Raw genomic sequence first — 14,879 nt, 5'->3', positions numbered from 1 at the left:
CTGAGGCATTGGATCCGAAACTTCGAAACAGACAGCCAGAACGTGCGTTCGCGTGACCCTGGAGGCCATGAGAGCTCTAGACCACGAGATCTGCGCTCATCACTCTAGGGATTTTCGTCTTGGCCTTTTGTGAATGGGGGGACAACGGTAGAGTTCCCCCTTCTCATCTGACAGCAAGCAGCGCTAGTCGCTCGAGACTGAGAGAGAGATGTTTGTGGAACCGGGGGCTTGGGGCGATCACTTCCAACTTGCACACAATCCACCTGCCGCTCTCCCGCCGAAAGTGCTCAAGCTTTGAGCAATGCTGCTCCGGGCACCACCGTCCACCGCCGCATCGCACCGCGCGCACGCACGCACGCTCCCATGGCTCCCTCGACCTCTGGGTACGGAGCAATGCAGGGCATGCATATCTTAGTGTCCGGCGGACCAACCGCCACGCCGCGTGGTGAAGATGGTGGCAGACGTCGCCATTCCAGGTCCCATACGTACCGGAGCGCTAATACTGCGTTGCGCATGCCTCCGGCAGGCCGCAGGACGGCATTTCGTGCGTATTGTTAGCGCTGCATAAGTGTGGCTTCGGACTTTCGCCTGCTGACTGTGCGTCCTGTCCTACTCGGTCTTGGTATTTTTTTCATCGCCCTTTTCCGACCATCAGCTCCGATCGGTAATAGACTGGGCAAGGCAAGTCAAATCGGTTGGCTCTCTAACTTTGCCAACTCATCTGGTGTTGGGTTTGTCACGCAGCTGCACTCGCTGCCAGTCTAGGTAAGCAACGAAATGACCCAAGAGCGGCCTTGCAGAGAAGAGAGATTCGATGGATGCAGAGGGATACGTTGGTTCGCCAAGGGCACAATGCTGTCAAAGAAGCAAACCTGCCAAACCTTCATCCAAGTCTTTTCTCTTCTAGGATCGGGTGTCTCAGCCAATCATGGGCTTTCATCCACCGGAAAGAAGCAACGTCTAAATTCTATTTACCCTCCCCTTCCCTGTAGGCTGTCAGAGCTCTTTTCTCGCAATCGTTGAGTTTGTTTTTTTTTAGTTTTTTTTACAACCTCTGCATTGCCGTCTTGATTAACCACCCATAGCACCCAATTAAATACCTCTCTCAGACCAGGGCGTCTTTATTTATTTATTTCCTTTTCATGACACTCTCCACTTTCCGAATCTAGCCTCCATGACATCTCACCAATGGAACACCAATCGCAAGCTTCGCAAACTGGATGTTCTGCAAGCTCCCGCCCCGCGGGATGTTGGGCCGTCGCGAAAGCTACCTAGGGTTTTCCGGAATTACTCCAGATCCGGACTTTCAGACCCAAAAGAAAAAAAAGATTATCATGACCTTTCGTTTCTTTGTCCCTTTTTTTGCTTTGCTTTTTCTGAACTGCTAGTGTAGTTTAATGACGCAGGCAAAGGCGGGCCACCCGCCTCTGTGGAGGAAACTACTGTCTTCTTTCCGCGCCACTCTTTCGTCCCTTGGGAAACTTTTGATGAAGCTGCAGAAAGTAGTCTCGACTCTCGTCTGCGCGGTTTTCTGGAGTGGTGCACAAAGAAAAGCCTTGGCAGGTCTTAGCCGCTGAAGGCAAATCAGTCTCTCTTCATCGAAAGTCGGTATGCGAGTTCCCCCCCTTCCGTTGGACACGCGAGGTTGAGGCCCCCCTCCCCGCCGTAATCGTTAGTCTTGCACCGCGATACCCGTTCCGGCGCCGGGACGACTTTTTCGGTTTCCGGATCCGGACGGAAGAAGGGACTACCGACCTTGTCAAACAACGTCCATTGGTAAAGTTTTTTTGCGTGACTTTTTTTTTTCTCGTCTTGAACAGAAAACTAGGATGAGACATCACGTCCGTTGGACACGCGGCGAGCGAGATGGATGCGGCGTTGCCTTTTCCGGCGTCGTGGGTTGTGTGTACTCGGGAGTTGTAAGGGCCGAATGTGAGGGCTTTTTTTCTCTTCCCGTTCCTCCTCCTTCTTCGTCGAGAAGTTGATTTGGGCTAGGAGATGGCTTTGAGGCTAGAAGGGCGGCACAGGCGGGTGGAATTTCCTCTCGTCTTCCGTTGAGCGTGCGCGCGCTGAGGGGAGAAGGGTCTTGTGTTGTGGCGATACCGAATCCGGCGTCTATCGTTCGTCATTCGCTGACGGTGATGGTGAGGGGTTTTCTTCCGACCTGGAAAGCCTCGCCTAGAAAGACCAGCGCTCCGATTCTAGGAGAGTGTTTAGAGAAGGAAGTTCGCTGAACGGTGTCGTTTGACATGTGATGGAATGGACCGAGACGGTGTACGGGTACGGGTATGTTACCCTTTCCGGCGGTCTTGGATGGGTTTAAGGATGAACGGCTGTTGGTTTCAGGGTGAGGCTGAGGGGGAAGTGGTGTCGTGGGTTATCAGCCCTGGTTGAGGATGGATTGGCGTTTTGAGTATACTGTTTCTTGGTGGGATGCTGTCCTTGGGTGGGGGGGTTGAGTCTCAGCTGGAGATGTGTCCGAGTCTGAAGTTTGATGGTTTTGATTACGAGTGGATGGCTTCTTGGTGGTGGAGGCTATGCTGTCTTGTGTTATCTTGCCTTTGATATCCTCTGTGGAAAGCTTCGGCGGCACAGGGTTGAAAGGCAGAGTCTGGCACCGACACTTCAAACTGAGGAGAATGACTTTTACTTCTGGGGGTTTGGTAACTTACAATCCATGTCTTACGACGACGTACTTTTGCCATGTTTTGTGGTGAATAGTGAAGTCTACACTGCCTACACCGAAATCTTCACCTCGTGGGAACACACAAGATGGATCGTCGGTGAATCTTGGAAGATTTCTCTAACGCGACCAGACATTATAGAATTTCGCGCTTCAAATTCCTCTCACTTGATCCGTTGACAAAGCCCGAGGTTGTGATTTTCTTTACCGGCTTTCCCTTACATATCACATAATCCAATAATTACTCGTCTGCATGACTTACACTTCACTCATCAACCCACGCCTTCGTCATATCCCACGCTCACTCAGCATCACTGTCGAAGGGCGTTGCCTTGATGAGAAGTCATTCGCTGGGAGTTGGAATACATCTTGTCCATGAAACCGAGATATATCTCCCACAAGGCTCTTTGATTGACGACTTTTCATTCAAACTGAATATGAGAGCCTGTTGTTTTCCGGTTCATCGAGCTTAGGAGCATGACCAAATTAGGGTAGAATCTAGTCTCGAAGATAAATCACATACTGTCGTTACAAATACACATTACATGAACGAGGTATTGGTACTACACCCCAGACTCGTATTCAACCCTGTAGAGTGATATTAATGTGCGTTACACAATACCACTCCATGGCCTTTGTACTTATCTCACCCCCTTTTCACATCTGCTTCTACACCAACTGGTTCTCGAATCGTGGGGATACCCAATGGCTCGGAATCTGCGAGTAAAAGCCGAGCGTTTGCAAAAGGCCCGATGCTCTTATTCATAGCCATGGAACTCGGCCACGTTTGTATTGTTTTCGTATCGACGAGCTCGCAACAAGCAAAGGACCGAACGAACAAACAAGGTTTATTTACCTCGCGGAAAATAGTTTCGGCTTTTTCCAAACCTTTCATCGAAACCCCGTTCCATTAGCAATGGGCCATGTACCTGCTAGTGCCGCTGGTGCATATGTAGCAACTGAAGCAGTGATACATACTTCATTTCAGGACCTACATTTGTCGATATATTGACCTTTGAGCTACCAAGTCAGCAATACGTTGAATAAGCGAGGATAACAGTCGGCTCGCAAAGATTCACACACCGAGCCGACCTCAGTGGGGAAAGAAGTGATGATCGTACCTTCCCTACCATACCTTCATCCGATATTTTCCCCGCTACCTGAATACACACCCGGCCAGACAAGACCCCATATAGACCCCCTCAATTCCATTCCTGTCACCAGCCAGCAGGCGCCCCTTTGGGGGTCAGGTCAAAACTGGCTGGGTGATGGAGTGGTTCGAGTCCACAAGCCTAATCGGTGAAGGCTTCAAGAGGTCCCGTGTTCGAGTCCCAGCAAGTGCACCCAGAGATGTAGCCCCCGTTCGCCATCGGGGGGTGGGGGGGGAACTCTTTTGATCTTTTGTAGGTTTTTTGATTGGACATGGATCTGTTTTGTGTCCTAGGTGGATGATCTAATGGTCTTTAGGTTGCTTTCCTGTAGGTATTGTAGGAAGGTGTACGTGGCTGTTACTGGGGTCACTGGGGCACATGACGACCGCGGCCGTAGATTCCTCTCGAAGGAGTATAGGAAAGAGAGGGGTTGAAGGAGGGGGGAGGGCAGCTTCGGAACCGCTTACAGACATGGAGGCCAGCCGCCGTGACCAGGGGACCTTCTTGGTAACGCAGTCCACGAATTTGCACCCCCTCTCCTATTTCATCTGAGATTTGTCGAGGGCCACGACGTTAAGGTATAGATAGATCCCGTAGCCAAGGAAAAAAACTCAGAAAAAGAATTCTGCCATTAAGGCGTGCTTTGGCCCAAGTTGGTGATGCTTCAGCCATCAGGATCGTGATCTGACACCCGGCAGCTACGTGTAAGCTTAGCACAGCAGCCTAGATGCAGACACATGCCCCGAGATAACAAATGCAAGACCAATATATGAAAAGGGATGCTCCGATTCGTGGCAGCGAGGACTAGCACCGACGTATACATCCAGCAGACCGGCGCGTCTATCGTCTGATTCGTTTCTGAAAGGGGTGGGAAGGAGTCTTGTGCGGAAACCTGGTTATCCAGGAAGCGTAGATATGCGACGAGATCTGTCACAGGACGGCGTGATGAGGTTCCTTCATGATGCCACTATGGCGATGACATGTTCCTGAAAGTTGAGGGATGTTTGACTTACCGAAGATATTCCCAATATGCATGGTAAGGTCTACTAGCCCAACAATCGTCTTGCTGAAAACCCCGAAGCCTGGTAACGAAACACAGCATCCCGTCAAGAAAGGAATGCCTCGCATCAGCCGAAATTTCCACCGCTTCCAGAGCAGCTTGACAGAGTATCTCGTTGGGAACATCCTTGTGATCACCGACTCTAAGGGACATCAAAGCGACCAGCCAACCATGGACATGGCAGTTTCTTGAATGTCACTCCACACGTGTCTCCGAGACTTGGTATCAATGAGAAACTCCGTCAACAGAACCACATAACCTAATTCTGTATACTTCCGCCTGCTATCTCTGAGCCATTCAAGTTTCCAGGATCTAGCAAAATGGTTCGCTCACCCATCACAACGGGCTACCCCTCGCTGATAAAATTGCATTGACCAAGACAATATCGTATCTTGACAACGATAACGGTATTGCGAATCATATAAAAGAGCTCGGCAATAGTAAACGACCTTCTGACGAGTTCGAGAACCCTCAATTCCCGCCGACTTAGGAAGAGCTCTGCTTCAAAAAAAGCCGTCATCTGAGCCCCTCATAGCAGCCACCTAGAACTGTAAATCCAGCCAGGACATTCCCGCCTAAAGCCCGACGTGCCAGAGACCATCCAAGATTCCAAACCTTCCTTCCATGATGGCCCAGTCTCACCCCAGAGGTATTCAACAGACCCGCAAGCCAGCCCATTGCCCTCCTCGCTTCAACATTACTGAACCGTTCAACTACTTCCAGCTCTCCCTAGTCCACCATATTAACGTCTATAAGAGAACCGCTCTACCCCAAAAAGAAGACAATATAAGCAAGAGACGGGCCTTTTCCCTCTCCTCTGGTTCCCCAGAACCCAGAACCCCCCTAGTCAGTCATTACAAACACGTCAGATCTCACCAAGCTAGTCCGGGGGATCCGATCCGATCCGATCCTGTGTCCCCCCCGCAGAAAGCGTGTGATAAGTCACGTCAAATATGACACCGGGGGCCAGTCTCCGTCGACAAACTATGTCATACCACAGTCTTGACCACATATCATCCAATGCATCCCCGTCATTACCACGGCAAAACTCTACGCCAGGAACAAGAGCAGCAAAGTGACATCAGGAGCCTACCAATCGTTTAAAGTGAAGAATTCTGACTTTCAGTTCGCATCAGAAACATTGGTGGGCCACTCCCGGAACCCAAGAAAGGAAAATTTATAAGATTTAAGAGACACAGAATTTGCAAAAGAAAAAAAACCGGACGAACCACTGTCAGACTGTGTCAGCGAACCGAATTGACTTCATACTTCCCGAGGCTCCGTCTCTTGCTCTGACTAGCAAAACGTCAAGAAAGCAAGCAGGTCCCCGGCACGAGCCCGCATGATGTCAGTTAGTAGGCTCGTTTGTTGCAAACACCACCTCATATGGTGAATTAGCCGTATCCTGTCAACGGCCCAAAATAAGCATAGAAAAGACACGAAATACCATCGTCTAGTCTTCAACCGACTCTGGTCCGAGTGTAGACATGTAAGGATGGTAATGGGCGACGGCTCTTGATCTGCAAAGTGAAGCTGCATGTACCAAATTGCGGCTCAGTCCAGTCTCTAGAACCTCCGGTCCGGACTCTACGTTGTGGGCTTTCTTTCACAATGGCATCAAGAACCTCGGCGTCGTTTGACTTGGCGGGACATTCATGCCTATGATGGGAATCGACGGAAAAGTAGAAATCACCGAAAACTCAATCCGATCCCTTAGGTATGCGAAGAGCTTTCATCAATCACACGAGCGACCTTGCGTACTTTGTATTTCTTGTAATACCGAGGCAAAGCAGACGCGAGTCAGGAAGCTGGGATGCCAGCTTCGGTTGTCATGGTCAACCTCATCGCACCTCGCGCCTCACATCCAAACTCACCCATGGAAGGCCTCCGTCCGATATTTGGGTCCGGGCGCCATTCTGAGCCTGATTACATAATTCTCTTCTGCCACCGAGACACGTCACTTGAGGCTCGGCTTCGCCTCCGGACCATCACCATCACTCGGGCTTTTTATAGTCCAGTCCCGATGAGCCCTCCACGTGCCGGGCAAGGTGGTGCCCTGGTCGAGCGTTGAGCGAAAACAAGCTTCTGAGGCCTGCCACCTGTGGCTTTCCTGGCCTCGATGACATCGGCAAACTTTTCGCCTAGCGGCCAAAGCATTGAGTTGCGGGAGGCCCCTTTACCCCAGGCCGTCGATCACACTCACACATATTATCCCATCTGTAACGTAAAAGTCCGCTGTAGTGGAGGTCTCAGGGGAAAAGAGAAAGACGGTGTAAAGTCGCTGGTTACCAGTCGTTGCAATAGCCGACGGCTGACAGTATCGTTCCACCAACCAGCGCCGCAGCGGTGGATGCTCCAGCCACGCCGCAGAGACGGGCTCGCCGACCATTCAGTCGGGACACCCGCGCTGGAAGAATGTGTAGGCGCGCCGGAGGGGGCTGTAAACGGAGCCGAGATCCGGAGTCACGGCACTGCAGCGTATGAGGGCCTTCACCCATGACTAAAGAGCCGATACCTAGTTCTTCCCGCCCGAGCATTCTTGAGCGGAATGAAGCGATTAGAGGTTGAGAACGAACACGACGGCGGTTTCTTTCGCCATGGTTCTGAGGCTGACAATCTTCGTCTCATGTCCGCGGCTGGGAAGCCTGGGAGAGTGGCCGAACTGGATCCGGGCCGTGGATGTTGGTTCGCTGTCCGAGTCAGAAGGTTCAAAAACCCGTGTGGAGAGGGCCCGGTTGCCGCCCCTCCGAGCAGGTGCTAATAAACGAGCGTTGAGCCGATTCATAGGCGCGTAGCCTGTAGGGCAGAGAGGTCGCCAACATTGTTGGATCCCTTCGTCTGTACAATACAGTCCTCGTGCAAACTGGTAGTGTAGCCACTGGGGCTGATCATGGCTGAGGCTCGGAACTGGCCGCAAGCGTGCTGAGTAGTATCCATACAGCAAGCAGTACCTAGGTAGGTAGGTATTTGAATTGGAACGAGGCGTACGCAGCCGCTCGCTGGTTTGGGGCAAATTCCTTTGTGTCAGCGGTGGTGAAGACGTGCTAGCGCCCAGAAGAGTTGAACTGTGCATCCATCCCGTCCACCGCCAGATGTGCTATGCAGCGATGCGAGGCGTGGTGGATGCACCGCCTCAGCCCCAGTCGATCAGCCCCAGCCCAATCTTACTATTTTTGGGTCTCCTCCTGACGGATCCCCGTATCCGAACTGGGCAGAGGCAACAACAAACAAGTTGCAGGTAGGAGACAGAAGGTCGAAATCTTGAATCTCTCATGTGGTTGGGGGGTACGTACGCCCTCGAAGTAAACCTCGGATGGAATTCCGTCTTGTTTGGTTGCTATTGCGACAGTAAATGCGGCGAGTGAGCAGGAATGACTTCGTCGTGGTCAGGCGAGGCAGAAAAAAAGAGAAGACAACGAGGAAGGCATGATATGATGGTGGCGGGCAAGCTCGAGACATCGGGCTGAACCTATATGGCATTTGGGCCGTGTGTTGGAAACATGACAGGAAAAGGATGATTACACCAGGTTCCAGGCCATTGACGAGTAAAAAATTACAGGTCCAAGACGGACGAGCAAGCATGGGCTTGTCGTAGTTGTTCATGTTGTTGTTGACTGGCGGTGCCTGTCCATGACGATGAGAGAGAGAGAGAGAGAGAGAGAAGCTGGCGAAATTTGGCTACCAGCTGGCAAAGCTGGAAAAGCCAAGGCGCTGGGTAGGGCGAGGGGGGCACGTTTCAGAATGTTCGTGGAAGCCGCAAGATCCCAGGCGACAAGTGGGCCGTTAAGAGGTACACGCGTCTCACATAGATGTGGAGGATCGTACAAGCGGCGCCACTAACAAGTCAATGTCGTTTCTTGAAATGCTCGTTACTTCAGTCAGGGTTCGCCATACGGTGAATACGCCGCCTAGACTCTGCCACTTTGGAGTCTGATGGGACTCCGGAACAGGTGCTGGGCGGCTGTGGCCCTATGCTTCTGGGCCTTCCAATTTCATGTCTTTCTTCTGTCATGCCCTGAGTGATGGGGCCCCTGACAGCCCTTGGCTTGGAACACCCTTGGGAATGCTTGTCAGCTTGCTGGGTTCTGTCTCCCGTCAGCTTTTTTCTTGCTCTGTGAGTAGCTTACTAGGTAGCTGCAGCAGTCCTGTACGTCCTGACTCTCTCACACTCAGCACTGCAGACTGCAGAGTCTGACGGGAGTTTGAGTCTGACAGCAATGATGAGATGGAAGAGGGGCCGAGGAACGACAACGAGGCGAAAAGTCTGCCGAACATAAGCCACTGTTGCTGTTCCTTCCCGCTGCACTGCTCGTTCCTCTTCCCAATTGGAACCAAGGATGATGGCTGAATTTTTGGCGGTGGCACGACAGATGCCGGCAAGGGGACGGCGTTTCTTTTAGCTTTCGCCTTCTCCTTTTCCTTGCCGGCGCGTCCATCCATCGCCGCAACATTCCCCTAAAGGCAGCCCGTCATTGAGCCAGGGACAGGTGTGCTTGGCCGACTCTGCTCGTCGTTGCCAACTTGTTGGTTCTGTTGCTGTTGCATAGGTACTCCGTAGGCGTGGCAGGTACCCCTCCTTCTCCTGAAGAGCATTGCTGGCAGCAAATGGGCGTTGATTGCGAGGTGTTTCTAGAGGTCGATCCCAACCCCAAATGGACCGATTGAAGGTGCAAGGCCAAGGGGTATACGAAATGCAAGGGCCAAGGGAGCAACGGCCGGGGGTTTCGGCTTGGGGGATGCGTGACGTAGTTGGATGCGGGCCCGATTTTTATTTTCACAAGAGTGCAACCTTCGGAGACGTCGATGGTGGAAGTGCGATTCGACTGGTTGCCGGCCAGCTCGTGATGAGCATTGTCTTGGTTTGCTGCACTGCTGCTGGCTGGTTAGCAATGGCTAGCGACAGCAACCGCGACCATCCGACCAGGTTGCTAGGATCCATCATGAAAGAACCTGACAGAGGGACAGGGTTAGCGACGGTCCACGGCATTGGCTTTCCTGGCTGGCACACGACTGGGACTGGGACCACCTGCTGGCCTGGGGATGAGACTGATGCCAGCATTGCCAGCCCTTCCCAGCCAGTCCGTCCGTTGTCTGTCACTTGCGCAGTAGTGCACTGACGTTGAGTTTTCCGAGAGGTGAGGTGAGGTTAAGTGATGGGTGTGCTGCGTACACAGTAAGGAGTGCCCTTCGATCCGTATCAAGGAGAGGTCTTGCTTGCGTCGATGGCCCCTTGGATGTCCATGGGTATGCCGACTCCGGGAGACGGGATGATGATGTTGGTGCCTTTGCTCGGGTTGTGTTGTTCTGTTGTTCATCGTGCAGCAACGCGATGCCTGGGCTAAGCAGCGCTAAGCCACAGCTTCCCCAGTCTGTTGACGTGAGGTGGAGCAAGCTAATAATGAAAGGGGACCAGAACAAAAAAAAAAGAGAGAGACGCGAGGTACCTTACCTTCATTTTGCTGCAGATTATGGAGCAAGGTACCTTGGTTTTCTGTGTCTACGGTGCCTTGGCTCAAGGTGCAGGGAGGAGAAAGAACGAACGGCAGTAAGGTACTCCGTACAGCACAACATACGTAGCTAAGGCAGGTAAGGTAGGTAGGCACGAATATTCATAGTCGGGAAGGAGGAAAGCAACACCAAGTCTCATCTCGTCGTTTGTACCTCGTCTCAGGAAACAGGCCGGGGAGGGATGCAAAAGTGACTTCTCCTATTCTCATGCCGCACCATCTCAATGTACCTTTTGTCCTTGAATTTGGTCTCCTCCTCCTTGGTCTCTCTCTCTCTGCACTGCTGCAGCAACGGAAAGAAAACCGTCTGCTCGCTGCCGAGTCCCCATCCTCATCTTCGTCCACCTCAGCCCAGTCGGGCCAATCCTAGAGCTATTCTCATCCATCCTTACTACCTCAGCCATCCTATCCACCTGGTGCTTGCACGCTCGCTCTCACCACCCAGCTGCAAGTTTCTGGTTCCCACCAAGCAAGGCCGCCAGCCCGTCAGGACCCTTTTTTAACCATTTACTGCCCCATCCTGCATCGTCACCCTCCCCCCTTCTACTCCTCCTACCCCCAGCCCTCCATCCATCCTCACCTCTTTCTCTTTTTTCCCTCCTTCGCTTCACCAATCGTTACTGGGGTTGTGGCTTTCTCGGCTGCACATCTCTCTAACCTACAGCGCCTTTGTTCGCGCTCAACGCGTGACACAACCAACCCGACCTAGGCTTCTCTGCTCGAGTCCCTCGGCTGACGATATAACCAACCCTACCTAATCCCACCCTCAACGAAGCAGGAAAAAAAACCCTTCACATCATTCATCGCATCCATACTAGCATCAGCTACTTCTGAACTCGCCTCTAGTAACCATGGCGTACCGCGGGGGGCATGAAAACGATTATGATGGCGGCCACAACATGCAGGACCTTCCGCCTGGATCTGGCAGAGAAGTAAGCTTCACCTCCTCCTTGCCCACCGCGCAAAGTAGCCTCAATTGCTAATCTGGCTCTTCTCCCCAGTACCACCTGCCACCTCAAGATGAGGGAGTTGACGAAGCCGGCCAGTCTCTTCTGAGAGACCCTCACGCACCTGCTTCCTACGAGAGCCATCTCGGAACTGGCGAGACCCCTGGCCGCCCAGTCTCCGCATACAGTCTCTCAGAATCATACGCTCCTGGTGCCGGAGCTCGGACACCAGTTCCTGGCGAGACAGCTTTCGCTTCTGGCTACAGCAATGAGCTCGACTCGGATGCTGGTGGTTTTGGCTACGGGAACAGACCTCCCTCCACCGTGGACGCCGACGAGAGCTGGACCCGCAGACAGCAGCCCGGTAACCAAGGTGGCGGTCTGAAGCGTTACGCGACCCGTAAGATCAAGCTTACTCAGGGTTCCGTCCTGAGCATCGACTACCCGGTCCCCAGTGCCATCAAGAACGCTGTCCAGCCAAAGTACCGCGATGTCGAGGGCGGCAGCGAAGAATTCATGAAGATGCGCTACACCGCCGCCACTTGCGATCCCAATGACTTCACCCTCAAGAACGGTTACGATTTGCGCCCGAGAATGTATAACCGACACACCGAGCTCCTCATCGCAATTACCTATTACAACGAAGACAAGGTGTTGCTCTCCAGAACCCTCCATGGTGTCATGCAGAACATTCGCGATATTGTCAACCTGAAGAAGTCCACCTTCTGGAACAAGGGCGGCCCGGCTTGGCAAAAGATTGTCGTCTGTCTGGTTTTCGACGGTATCGAAAAGACCGACAAGGCCGTCTTGGACGTTCTCGCAACCGTCGGTATCTACCAGGATGGTGTCGTGAAGAAGGATGTCGACGGCAAGGAGACGCTCGCTCACATCTTCGAGTACACCTCTCAGTTGTCCGTCACACCCAACCAGCAGCTTATCCGCCCTGTTGACGACGGCCCTTCTACTCTCCCCCCCGTGCAGTTCATTTTCTGCCTGAAGCAGAAGAACAGCAAGAAGATCAACTCTCACAGATGGCTCTTCAACGCCTTCGGCCGCATCTTGAATCCCGAAGTCTGCATTCTCATCGATGCCGGTACCAAGCCCAGTCCTCGCTCGCTGCTCGCGCTTTGGGAGGGCTTCTACAACGACAAGGATCTCGGTGGTGCTTGTGGTGAGATCCACGCTATGTTGGGCAAAGGTGGCAAGAAGCTGTTTAACCCCTTGGTTGCTGTCCAGAACTTCGAGTACAAGATTTCCAACATCTTGGACAAGCCTCTTGAGAGCTCTTTCGGATACGTCTCTGTGTTGCCCGGTGCTTTCTCCGCCTACCGCTTCCGTGCGATCATGGGTCGCCCGCTGGAGCAGTACTTCCATGGTGATCACACTCTTTCCAAGATCCTTGGTAAGAAGGGTATCGACGGAATGAACATTTTCAAGAAGAACATGTTCTTGGCCGAGGATCGTATTCTTTGCTTCGAGCTGGTCGCCAAGGCCGGTCAAAAGTGGCACTTGTCGTACATCAAGGCCGCCAAGGGTGAGACCGATGTTCCCGAGGGTGCTGCCGAGTTCATCTCTCAACGTCGTCGTTGGCTCAACGGTTCCTTCGCTGCCTCTCTGTACTCTCTCATGCACTTTGGTCGCATGTACAAGTCCGGCCACAACATCATCCGCATGTTCTTCTTCCACGTTCAGCTCATCTACAACGTCCTCCAGGTCATGTTCACATGGTTCAGTTTGGGTTCTTACTACCTGACTACAACGGTTATCATGGATCTTGTCGGTACCGCCGTCACCTCCGACGACCCCGATGTGGCCCGCAGCGGTTGGCCCTTCGGAGACACTGCCACTCCTATCGTCAACGCCCTTCTCAAGTACATTTACTTGGCCTTCGTTATTCTGCAGTTCATCTTGGCCTTGGGTAACAGACCCAAGGGTTCCAAGTACACCTACATTGCCTCTTTCGTCGTCTTCGGTCTGATCCAATCCTACATCCTGGTCCTTTCGATGTACTTGGTCGTCCAAGCCTTCAAGAAACCCATCGGCGAGCAGATCAGCCTCGACTCCGGCGAGGACTTTGTCGCCAGTTTCTTTGGAGGTACAAACGCAGCCGGTGTCATTCTCGTTGCCTTGGTTACTATCTACGGTCTTAACTTCATCGCTTCCTTCATGTACCTCGACCCCTGGCACATGTTCACCTCCTTCCCTCACTACTTGGTGCTCATGTCGACCTACATCAACATTCTGATGGTCTACGCCTTCAACAACTGGCACGATGTGTCTTGGGGTACAAAGGGTTCAGACAGTAGCGAGGCTCTGCCTTCCGCACACGTTACCAAGGGCGAGAAGGACGAAGCTGTGGTAGAAGAAATTGACAAGCCGCAAGAAGATATCGACAGTCAATTCGAATCGACGGTGAAGCGTGCGCTGGAGCCTTTCAAGGAAGCTCCAGAGAACGAGAAGCCGGACATCGAAGACTCGTACAAGTCTTTCCGTACCGGTCTGGTCGTGTCTTGGCTTTTCTCCAACACCTTCCTCATTATCGTCATTACGAGTGATAACTTCAACTCGTTCGGCATTGGCGTAAGTTCAAATGTTCCAAAATACGTGTTGACTACCAAGCTAAATCTCATTTCTAGAAAACTGCATCAGCACGTACTGCTTCCTACTTCAGCTTCTTGCTGTACTCTACTGCCGTTCTGTCACTGGTTCGTTTCTTCGGATTCTTGTGGTTCTTGGGCAGGACCGGTATCATGTGCTGCTTTGCCAGACGGTAAACAGACACAAAGGGGTATCTATAATCCAGACAGGCGCCGAACTTATCGAAGCATGTTGGATGTGTATCAGAGGGAAGACTGTACTCTTGCCAGCCTTGGCTCATTGCTACGAATCCGCCGGTGTTTTTACATTCTGGGTATGTGTTAAATAATAAAGGACACGGGACTCGGCAGATTCTTGATGAAGTGGGCGGAAGCTCAGTAAAAGTAGTTTCGATTAAGCAGCATTCATGGCGTTTTACATGGATACAATACCTTACGCTTAGTATCAGACAATGACAATGACTTAAACTTTATCTTTCTAGTTTGCAAGGAAGGATAGCCAGAGACACGATGATGGAAATCGAAAGCATTTGCTTTCACAGACTTATGGTTGGTGACCGACCGGTAAACGGGAAGAAAAGAAGCTTCCGCCCAACTTTGGAGGCTGCATGTAAGGCCGCGGGTATTTGCCGATCATGTTACCTGAGTGTTGGATTTTTGAAAGACCCTCCGTTTCTCCATACGCAGCCTGAGATCATTTTCGTTCTTTTATATCTTCACCTGTTCAGACCGGTGTTGTTCAACGACCAGGACCTGAGGCAAGCTGACGTGAGTGGCTCTAGATCGGTAGATCTCCGGGTAAACAGTACCCCGGCCCTATCTTATCGCTACCAGAAAGTGACCGCATTGACTTGGTGCCCAGTTGGTCCGCTCCTCCAGGCACCTTTCCGCCCCAAGATCGCAAGACTCCGGACAGAGACGACTATACTTTGCT

At 52.2% G+C, this 14,879-nt stretch overlaps 4 protein-coding genes across 4 annotated transcripts; 2 read left to right on the top strand and 2 right to left on the bottom strand.

Annotated features, from left to right (window-relative positions):
* Positions 1-7,367: 7,367 nt before the first annotated feature.
* BDP81DRAFT_86643 (uncharacterized protein) lies at positions 7,368-8,065 on the bottom strand. The gene has a single exon (XM_060596408.1). The coding sequence runs from the start codon at positions 7,965-7,967 to the stop codon at positions 7,452-7,454; it is 516 nt and encodes a 171-aa protein (XP_060450703.1). The 5' UTR covers positions 7,968-8,065; the 3' UTR covers positions 7,368-7,451.
* On the bottom strand, positions 7,746-8,553 carry BDP81DRAFT_416242 (uncharacterized protein). Its single transcript, XM_060589514.1, has one exon. It carries the CDS (start codon positions 8,495-8,497, stop codon positions 8,165-8,167), a length of 333 nt encoding a protein of 110 aa, XP_060450702.1. The 5' UTR covers positions 8,498-8,553; the 3' UTR covers positions 7,746-8,164.
* Positions 8,554-9,676: 1,123 nt separating this feature from the next.
* On the top strand, positions 9,677-10,112 carry BDP81DRAFT_416240 (uncharacterized protein). The gene has a single exon (XM_060589513.1). The coding sequence runs from the start codon at positions 9,739-9,741 to the stop codon at positions 10,009-10,011; it is 273 nt and encodes a 90-aa protein (XP_060450701.1). The 5' UTR covers positions 9,677-9,738; the 3' UTR covers positions 10,012-10,112.
* A 1,140-nt stretch (positions 10,113-11,252) lies between these two features.
* BDP81DRAFT_308675 (chitin synthase) lies at positions 11,253-14,122 on the top strand (the record flags this gene model as incomplete). The annotated part of the gene is made up of 3 exons (XM_060583481.1): positions 11,253-11,333; positions 11,403-13,928; positions 13,985-14,122. The coding sequence occupies 3 exons, from the start codon at positions 11,253-11,255 to the stop codon at positions 14,120-14,122; spliced, it is 2,745 nt and encodes a 914-aa protein (XP_060450700.1).
* Between the last annotated feature and the right edge of the window lie 757 nt (positions 14,123-14,879).

This window comes from Colletotrichum phormii, assembly GCF_030913505.1.
Source record: "Colletotrichum phormii strain CBS 102054 chromosome Unknown BDP81scaffold_2, whole genome shotgun sequence".
In the NCBI taxonomy this organism is placed as follows: Eukaryota; Fungi; Ascomycota; class Sordariomycetes; order Glomerellales; family Glomerellaceae; genus Colletotrichum; species Colletotrichum phormii.
This window is presented reverse-complemented; position numbering and strand designations above follow the sequence as displayed.

Coding starts and splice junctions, on each gene's coding strand:
- BDP81DRAFT_86643 (XM_060596408.1), bottom strand. CDS start 7,967: ATGCACAGTTCAACTCTTCTGGGCGCTAGCACGTCTTCACCACCGCTG.
- BDP81DRAFT_416242 (XM_060589514.1), bottom strand. CDS start 8,497: ATGAACAACTACGACAAGCCCATGCTTGCTCGTCCGTCTTGGACCTGT.
- BDP81DRAFT_416240 (XM_060589513.1), top strand. CDS start 9,739: ATGAGCATTGTCTTGGTTTGCTGCACTGCTGCTGGCTGGTTAGCAATG.